The sequence below is a fragment of the Hyposmocoma kahamanoa genome, unplaced genomic scaffold (genome assembly GCF_003589595.1).
Source record: "Hyposmocoma kahamanoa isolate Upper Pololo Valley unplaced genomic scaffold, ASM358959v1 120, whole genome shotgun sequence".
Taxonomy (NCBI): domain Eukaryota; kingdom Metazoa; phylum Arthropoda; class Insecta; order Lepidoptera; family Cosmopterigidae; genus Hyposmocoma; species Hyposmocoma kahamanoa.
Window position 1 is genome coordinate 1578793 of NW_020653415.1, and position 10231 is coordinate 1589023.

The 10231-nt window shown below is 33.6% G+C and overlaps 2 protein-coding genes across 3 annotated transcripts in view; one reads left to right on the forward strand and one right to left on the reverse strand.

The window, feature by feature from the left end:
- The window catches only part of LOC113240091 (phosphorylase b kinase gamma catalytic chain, liver/testis isoform), a 31883-nt gene extending 31514 nt beyond the window's left edge, over positions 1–369 (reverse strand). For both annotated transcript variants that reach the window (XM_026477305.1, XM_026477304.1), the window contains exon 1: positions 241–369. In XM_026477305.1, coding sequence (XP_026333090.1) covers positions 241–332 — 92 coding nt within the window. In that variant the 5' untranslated portion in view covers positions 333–369. The remainder of the gene's footprint in view (positions 1–240) is intronic.
- Positions 370–2324: 1955 nt separating this feature from the next.
- Positions 2325–10231, forward strand: part of LOC113240097 (myotubularin-related protein 4) — a 183763-nt gene continuing 175856 nt past the window's right edge. Inside the window, exon 1 of the mRNA XM_026477318.1 lies at positions 2325–2416. The gene's annotated coding sequence lies outside the window, so the exon portion shown is untranslated. The remainder of the gene's footprint in view (positions 2417–10231) is intronic.

Genomic DNA, 10231 nt, shown 5'->3' on the forward strand with positions numbered 1-10231 from the left:
TTCCTCATAAAAAGGAACACGCTCCAACCTTTTTTTTATACAGACAGTAATTATATTTGCCAAATTGGTTCCGATGTCTTCCTCAAGGTCGTGGAAAAAAAGTGTAATACAATTTTTACCTAGTGCGTCAGAACGAAAATTTTCGCGCCTCATTAAAAATTGGCAAGAAGCTAAGAAATATAGTGCGATGCCAATGATATAATACCAAATATACGAAAATGTACCGATTGTACACCTCACCTGCCTATGATTTCTTTTGGCTCATATTTAGCGTAAAACTCCTTCGCCGCATCCTTATCTGGTAAATTATCATCATCCTCCTCTTTGGCCATTTTATTCACGATCCCAGTTATGTTTTACAAGTGCCAATCACGCGTAATTATCCACAATGACGAAAAGGTTATTGTTATGGACAGCTGACCGTTTTCATAACATACACCAAACTTATACTAAAATTAGACCAGATTATACATAAATTATGGTGTAAAAAATTTAACCGAAATATTGATCACACAAAAACAATCACTTATATTTCAAATTTCTAAATAATTCACAAAAATAACGAAAATCTTGTGCCCATTTTCAATCACCACAGATAGCATAAACTGACAGAAGATAAATAATAGATGCGTTAGCATCTAATAGTCTGTGAATAATAGACAGACGATTAAAAGTGGACAAATGCGGAACTTTGAGCAAAATGTTTTGTCTACTCATAGTAACTGTCAGTACCATCTTTTGAGAAACAAATTAACTACTTTGACGAGTTTTGGACAATACCTAAAATTGGTAGACACATTAATAAGTGACTATTTCATAGGAATATACGTATGTGCATAGATTATTAACAGTCACAATTGTATCCTACTCCATATATTTCAATTATCTAGTCTACAACATTAGAAAAGTGCTGTTACAATCAAGAATGTTTGCAATGGAGACATGTAAATAATGCGAGTAATGTTACAATTGTCATTTCACGCGACACGCTAATGTGACATCACACATCACTTTGGAAAATTAAACATTTTTATTTATAAGCCCGTTTTGTCCCCGGCCAGGCAAAGGCCTCCTCCTCTTTTAAATATATAATTTAATAATAATTGATGCACGATATTATTTTCAGTTACAATATAAATTTATATAAATTTAATAGTGTATAATCTGTATTGCTTTGTTTGCAATATTCTAGAATTGTAATAGTTCCTTTACACTGCGTAATATCTATATTTCTAGGAGTGATGTGATGGTAATATTACTGTAATACAATGTGATGATAATGGTAATATTACACTGTATTGTATATGCAACAAATGTTGCTAATAGCAAAGCAAGCAAATCAGATAGTTACATTTCTTAAATATTTCGTAACTTTTAACTCTCTCGTGTAATATGTGAGTAGTTTTTGTTTCTAAAACGATTTTTGTAACTTTTGAGACCGATGGGATTTTTTACATGCAACCATATTTGTTACTGTAAATCCCAAATAGTTTACAATAACACCAAGTTAGATAATAAAGTAACACTGAGAAGTGGCAAACAAAATTAAAACAGCCAATTAAAAAAAAATCATACACATAATCCTTTTACAGAGAAAATGTTTGATAAAAAAACGAATTTTACTTAAGCAACAAAAATGTAACTTTCCAGGTAACAAAATGCAATTTTCCATTCTAGTATCCTGGTAACACTGTAGTGATGGATAATGCCAAGGTAATGCTTATATCGCATCTCATTTTTAGTCTGTGTGATGTTGTTGGTAATAGTGCTATCACAGTGTAATATTACTTTTACGGGAATTTAATGTTATGTTACATTACTTTTTGAGGCACTATTTTGCGCATGTCTGCTTTGCAATGTACAACGTTGTGACGGCTTTAATATCACAATTCCTGATTTTGCTGCTAGAGGGCGCAAACAGCTAAACGCATATAGCAAACTTGTTTGTCTGATTCAAGTATTTTAGTCTATGGTAGCCATAGACAATGACCTCTATTTAATTTGATTTTGACAGAAATTCGAAGTAGAACCATAGTTGTAAGCTTAGAGGATGGAAAAAAATAAAAGAAGTTGTAAGCACAAACTACTAATACAAGATTGTAAGGTTATCTCTGTCACATTTTGCAGTTCCCAATGAAAAATACAGAAAATGACAGCGCTGTATATAAAAGTGACAATCGAGTGAGTTTTTGGAGTGGAACTACGAATTTTCAACAGCTGATTTCCATTGTCGATGGTTTTTCTCTCTCTCTTTCTTTCGGATGTTTTCTTGTTGTTCCGCTCGATGGTTTTGCATTTTTCAATGTTATTGAAAATTCAGCTTATCAGCCGCCTTTCTCGTGATTAGTTTACGTGATTTGCATCCTGAAGACCTGGATAGTCGTGTTGTGCTGCTGAGGTGAGCTTCTATAAAGAGGTAAGTGCTTATTACGCATTGAATTTCGCTCTTACAAAATGACATTCTACTTGGTGCTTACATCTTTTTGTCAACCTTGAGCGATTAAAACGAAATTATTGATATTAAACATGAATTTCTTTGTTCTGTGACTCTTCACGAAAGTTTTTAATGTATAATTAGACATTTGAAACTTTTAACAGGTAGCTGAGGTCGATTTTTGGGTGACCGTTGTTTTTGGATCTACCTGCGATTTTAAAATGAGGAAAAAATTTACTAAAAATTTGCGTAAAACATACTTATTAACCAGTTCAGATGAGAATAATACAAATAATTATCATGTTTACTTATTAAAGTGTACTTGTGAAAACAAATTATGTATTTAGTACTACATAACTATTGAAATAATTCCCTTTGTCCTCCAGTTGTTGTATATAGATAAAATTTGTTGACATAATCAATCGTCTGCCATATGTTTGCGAGATAAAACAATGTTATTTTGTAAATAAACATTTATTTTAGTATTGCAAAATATAAAATGTCAAATTTTAAGTCTAATTTGATTACTTACGAAATAACGATACTTGATTTGATTTTAATAAAATTGCAGTTATAATAAATACTTCTCATGGTGCCAAAAGATTTTAAAATTGTTACAAAATTTTTATTATTAATTTTTCATTACAATAGTTTTTGAATTAATAAATTCGTTTATATTCTGTATTAAAAAAAAGCTTAAACAATTTTACTTTTAATCCTAATTCTCATAACTCATTGTACCTTTTGGCATAGGCCTCTTCCAGATCTTTCCCAAGATCTCTGTTAACAGTTACTCTTCTCCAATAGAGACCTGCAGTCAGCTTCAGCTCATCTTTTCGTCTTTGATGCTGAAACCTTCTATTGCGTTTCCCATTAGATGAGTCCCAATTTGTGACTGTTGTGCTCCATTTTTCGAGTCCACATAACTGGACGGATGACCTGTCCATCTCAATTTTGCTTGATCTGCTTTTGAAAACACGTCCATTCATTTGATTTGGTTCCTTACACTGTCACTCCTGACTAATATTGGGTAATTCTCTGAAAAATTTCAAAAAATATTCAAATATAGGAGAAATATAATTCAAAGGCCCATATTACGTTCTTCGTCCAAAAATATTTTTTGAAGTTATATTTAGTGTGATTAATAAAATAAAATTGTATCTAATAGCTACAAGCAAGTTAGAGAAAAATGAAATTTAAAATGATTGGACTGCAGTGAAAATAACTTTATAATGGCTCCATCGTTCTCGTTCAGTAACTTCAACTTGTGACAGGTGTCAACGTTAAATGCGGAAAAGTATAGGAAAATATTGGAAAAATATCCAGAAAATGTTTATTTCTCTGAGAAAATTCAAAATGGAAATTTTTCCATAACCCAACACTACTCCTGACTTTATGAATTTTTCTCAGGCCGAGTATGTTGCTTTATATTGCTTGTTCACCCCCCTGGCTGTAGCTTGCTTCTAAAATTATATATCATGTTAAAACTAGTGAAATAAATTTTTAAAATTTATAGGACACCAGCCCCTGATAAAATTGAAATAAGTGTGCGCTATTGGCTATCTAAATTAGATCTGATTGAGACACAACTATCATGCATAACCATGCTACAGGGGAAGGATATCATGAATTTGGAATATCAAAACGCAAGACATAAAACTTCATTGCTGGGCATTGTCTTACATAAGTCAATGTTGCTGGGTTATAGTAGCTAGTGTCAAAATGTGTTTTTTTTTGTTCTAGTATTTCACTATTTTCAAAAATTGTTTTCTCAAAAACTATTTGGTTTTATAACACCGAAAATCATCATCTTTTCACAGATCTGCCCCCAAAAATTATTTTTATGCCTTACTTTGTAGAAAAGTACAATAAATCTAGTACATAAGGCATGAACTAGATTTATTGTATCTTTCTACTAAACTTCTTTGAACATATAAACTGAACTAAATGCGCTAGTGGTGTATCTACTTTTTTCTCTACCAAATCTCTCTATGTACTATCAAAATACCATTCAGTTTAAGTAATAGATGAGTTACTGCGCTCTAAAATTAGTATGAATAAAATAAGAACAGGCAGAGAAAATTTGACACATCCTACGTCAACAAGCGCCCGAAGGCGACAGCGGGCGACGCAGCTTGTTGTTAAACGGCAATTTGCGAATTTTGGGCTAAATGTGAATTTAATAACTAATAATTTACTTGATAACCATAACGGTGCTCTGTAGTACGAGAGAAATATTTCCATATAAAAATTAAGTACAAAGTTAGATATTCTTCAATAATTTGTTTTAGACTTGTATATTAGTCTATTTTCAGGATTTTATATGATCAGGTGCAGTACATCCTATCGTGTAACAAATATGCACATACTTTAGACAGTATCCTTATGTGTATTGTATACTTTTTGTAAGATCGTTATTTAATAGTAAATACCTAAGCCTTTGATCTAGCAAGACAGTTTTTCCTGCTGCTCCTCTGGTGACCGGCCTTAAAGTTTGTAATTTAAATATAAAAACCCGTGGTTGAGTGCACTAGTGACACTTGCCCCAATGTCGGTAAGTAATGTATTCACATTCTCCTTAATATACATATACCGAAAGAACCGGGCAGATGTTATATAAAATTGTTAGTTTTCTTCATTGAAATAAAGTTAAATAAATAACACTCAATTATATAATTAAGTTTATAGGTATGACAATAATCATAGATAGACATTTAGAAGTAGGATGATTAGTATTTTTCTACTATTTAAACAGGCAAAGTGGTAAATGAGCATTAATAGTCATAGAGCAATCAACATAGTTACAACGACAACTTGATGCAGAAAACTTGAAGCATGCTTACTGTAAAACTTTGACAATAGTAGAATACTGTAGACACAAATCCCTAAGATAAAATGTGGTCTGTGATAAATATCCATTGAAATAATAAAAGACATAACAATCATACACACATACACATAGTACAATGTCGATCTCCATGAACTTGTTTACTTGTATTGTTTTTCTTTTCCTTTTTTAGACATTAATTATTATTATGCCAATAGCTATATAATCTTATATGCATTTGTTATTTTGGTTATCGTTACGAGCTAATTTATATGGAATAGACATAAGATTGAAGCCCTCGTAACAATGACTCCCGCTCAATACCGTAAAGGAGTAGGCAAAGGCTGAAAACAGTGCTGAACGGTTCCATTGCCGTTTCAGCGTAAGCTGAGCCTATGCCTTTTGTCTCAATTTACTTTTACTGTTCTGACTTATTTGCTACGTAGAAATTTAAAAAAAAGTTATTCTGAGACAATAAATGATTTATTTATATAAATAGTCCAGATCTTTTCATTCACACATGCTCCTATAGTCCAGTAATCCTTGACAGTAACATTGAACTCTGTTCTTGTACACGCAAAAGCATGTTAAGTGTGGCACTTAAGATTTAAATTCAACTCTATGCCTATTCTTATAAGACCAATCCATTGACCATAGTGTCAACCTTATAATCTGGACTGTACTACAAAATACAAGAGTCTTAGGCTCGTATTCTAGGATTTGAGTATGGTTTAAAGCACTCGAAATCATACTCAAGTCTCTGCCATTAGGGTCGTAGTTCCAGTGCTTGTGTTTCCAATGCAATCCTGACTTGAGCATTGATTAGAGTTCTAGAATACGACCCTGAGATTCCAATGCTTTTCCCAAATTTGTATACTAGCTTTATGTGAAATATTGTAGCATTGCACAGCAAAAACTATAAGTTCTAGGAATATTAAAAATTGAGGGTACATTACTTTTATTAGTTTCGGTGCACTAAGCACGGACTTTTCGGAATTCAATTGTTGGTAAAAAGGTTTATATAAAAAAGACGGATAATTAGGGAATACGAAAAATATTATATTCCCTAAACTTACAAAGGTGAAACTTAGTATAAATACTCTATAATGCAAATGGTAAAAGCAGAACTACCCCTAAATAGTGGCGCAATGCGATATTAAAATTTGTATGGAAACTTTTAACGCGCGGTGCGATTTGCTTCAAAGTTGGTTTGGATACTTTAAATATACATTTTTTACTTTTTATATAACACCAAGTGACGGGACGAACAAGTCGTGCGCCTGGTGGTAAGTGTCACGCCTATTCATAAGAGTTGCAGTGCCACTCAGAGCTTTAAATCGCAAAGGTCTTAGGGGCACTACTACTGCGCCCGTCACCCTGAGTTGACATGGCACTTGCCATGTACCTTACCTGTATTTCACAAGCACCCGCACCCTTCCAAACCGCAACACAGTAATTGGCGGCAGAAAGAGGTAAGATGATTTTAATAATAATAATAATAATAATTTATTTAAGATCATTGATCCACTTTGTTAGTAACAATCAAAAACTTAGGGCTTTACTTGTCTGGACGAACCCTTGCACAAGGAGCTTTTCTGCTACTAATAAACTAAAAATAAAATAAGCATCCGTGTGTTTCAGAATTTTTTAAAACAATCCCTAAATAGGACAACTTAGAGTATAAAAACAATTATGCATGTAAAAATTTTACGCCGAGGAAGTAGCGGGAAGTAGTAAATTATATTGCAGATGCTTTACAAGTCATCTACTGTAACAGTAACACCACACATAACATAATACTCGTATGATTATTTAAATGTTTTATGAAACTGATAGATACCATGTTCCTCGGTCTAGTCGGTCTTCACAAAGTACAGCGCTGGGTTGTTGCACAACCTAGCAATTGCTAAGTGGAGACCACTTTAGACCTCTATTTGACTTCACTTGTGATAGATTCAGACCGAATAAATGTTTTTAATTTATTTCTTTTTTTATTGACCTCAAAAAATACTGAATGAACCTAACGAAGGTGAATTTTCCGTGTGGTACCCACAAGCATTTTACATCTTATATCCGCTTAAAATGAGTTTCTATACAACCAAATACGTAATTAGTCAAAACAAAAAGAAACTTAGTAAAAACGAATAATTGAAGTAACTTCAGGTTTTTCTTTTTATGTCAAACACAATTTGTAATAACAAAAACGCAACTTAACGTACACACTTATATTTTTTACACGAATTATTTTTAGTTTAAGCTCGTATATTTTTACGTTTTGAGTTTCTTAATTATTTCTACCTTTTTAAGTTGATGGCCAATAAATAAATAACAAAAATCAAACGTATTTCTACACATTTCATTCCAATTTTCCTAAATTCTTAGTTTAAAATTTCATTATCCAACTGTAAATTTAAATGGTAGAAAATAAAATCTTAACTTTACGATTCATGTTCATGGTTGACCGCTAATAACATGTTTGATAAACTAGAAGATAAAATAGCAGTGACCTTCTGAATGACCGATAGATCATTTATGTTTCATGATAGTTCTCAAGGTAACACATAGATGGCGCCAAATGTTAGTGTAAAAAGCCGCACCTATTAGGTGAAATTAAAAAATTGCTGCGTAGTTTCCACCAGGCGCTAAGTCGCGTGTTGCGCTAACACGATATGTGAAAAGTACTTGATTAACGGACCATTTCATTCGCTTGAAGATAATATTTACTTATTTAATAAGGTACATCTACAGAATACGTTTTACACATTCCTAAAATACTTAAATAATTATTATAATTTCTAGTACACATCCCATTAAGGAGTATACAACATTAATAAATTATTTGTCACATTAGATTAATAAACAATTTGTGTTTGAAATAATTAGAATTGGATTCATAAATTAAATTTAATTATTGTTTAGGAGCTGTATTACGATTTTACACCATCAATAGGCACTTATTTAATCAATACTAAAACATATTTTATATTATATTACATTTAAATTATTAAGATATTGGCAAGGATACTATTTCTTAATGAATTTATGGTAAATAGGCGAAGTATTAATATTTAGAATATAGCCAAGTTGCAAAATTTTGCTTAACAAATTTACTAGAAAAGACCCTAAGGCAAGTTACTACCACAAGTGTTACGGAAAGTATAAAATTTCTATAAATAACCTTTAAACATACGGATATGTTGATATGATACTTAAACAAAGAAAGTCCTTAGTGGTGAACACCTACAACGCAGTTGTCTCCGTTCGTGCCCTTACAAGGCCAAGGTCGGAGTGGCTCCGCGCCCTTGACGTAATAATGTTTTGTAGGTCAGCCGGAATTGAGGATAACGAAATTTAAACCCAAAAAAGACAATGTCGTGGTGGCAATCTCAATTGGGAATATCTGTTTTTTTGAATTGTAAATACACAACGTCACCGATTTTCATTTGGGATTTGTATGAGTGTCGTTTTTTTTATATTACCAAGTGAAGGAACGAACAAGTCGTTTGCCTGGTAGTAAGCGAAGCGACACGCCTGTCCATAACAGTTGCCGTGCCACTCAGAGCTTTAGATCGCAAAGATCTTAAGGGCACTGCCACTGCGCCCGTTACCCTGAGTCATAAGTTGACAAGTCCCATGTGCTTGTAATTTCTCCAGCATCCTTGCCCTTCAAAACCGGAACGCGGAACTTGGTGGCAGCAATAGCTAAGGTGGCAGTACTTCCCTAGACGAACTCTTTCACAAGGCGCTCTACTGTTGCTACTAAAATGTAATGACTAAAAACTTCGGTAGACCGCGCATGACAATTCTTTTACTAATTTCTTTATCTTCAGTCATAATCACCAGTTATAGAGAGGTATTCCCTGCCTGTAGACTTGTTCCATTCAACGGTATAACTTGGACCTTTACAAGGTGAGAGTGAATAGGCATTATTTATACGTGCATACTTCATCATCGGCCTCATCTAAATCCTCCATCAGGTGAGATGGAGGATTTAGCCGCGCACTTTAAAACAAAAGAAAGCTAGTGTAGTGGGATTTTTTTGCTGCACCCTGTATCAGGTTATTCTGTATTTGCCAATTATGGCAATTAAGCCACGTCAGATTTTTTTAAAATAATTGTTATCATAATACGCAAAAAAATTCTACAAAACATGTTTTCCTCGTGCGAGATGTTTTTTTTAAAGTTCCTGTGTCGCGGGTGCCACACTCATAGACAACCACAAATTACACCCAAACTCACGAGAGAAATAAATGTAGGCCATACAAATATTTCTCTCAGCCCGCGAATCGAACCCGGAATCTGTGCGTGCCAGTCCAGCAAGGTAACCGTTCGGCCACAGAGGCAGTTAAATATCGCATGTTTTATATCAACTGCACTGTGCAGTTGCGAATGTAACATTTCAATTTCCCCATTGTCTTTGTAAAGATTCTAGAAGACCTATGACTGCTATGCGGCGCCATTGTACCAGCACGTCCAGCTATAATTTTGTGGGAATATCACCGCACATGCAACGGAACAAGATCTGTCAATGTGTAGCTTGATGCGCTACCGTCAACAGTACTAGGAGTATTTTCTTTATCCTAATACAAGAGTTAAGGAATAGCTTTACCACTTAAAGGATGTGATAGTGAACTTCTCATCAATAACAATAAATTTCATAACGGAGGAAAGTTAATGGCAGTAAAGCTCGTTATGAAAGAGTTCGTTCAGGGAAGTACTGCCTCCTTATTTCTGCCGTCAAACAATAATGTGAGCATTATAATGTTACTGTTTTGAAGGGTACAGGGTTCTGGTGAAATTAAAAGCACATGGGACTTTTCAATTATGTCTCACGGTGACGGGCGCAGTAACACCGCTCAGATCTTTGTGAAAAGTCCAAAGCTCTGAGGCACTGCATCTGTTATGGACAGGCGTATCGCTTACCACTTACAAGTTGGTATTATAAAAAGTTCTATTTATTGCTTTTTTAC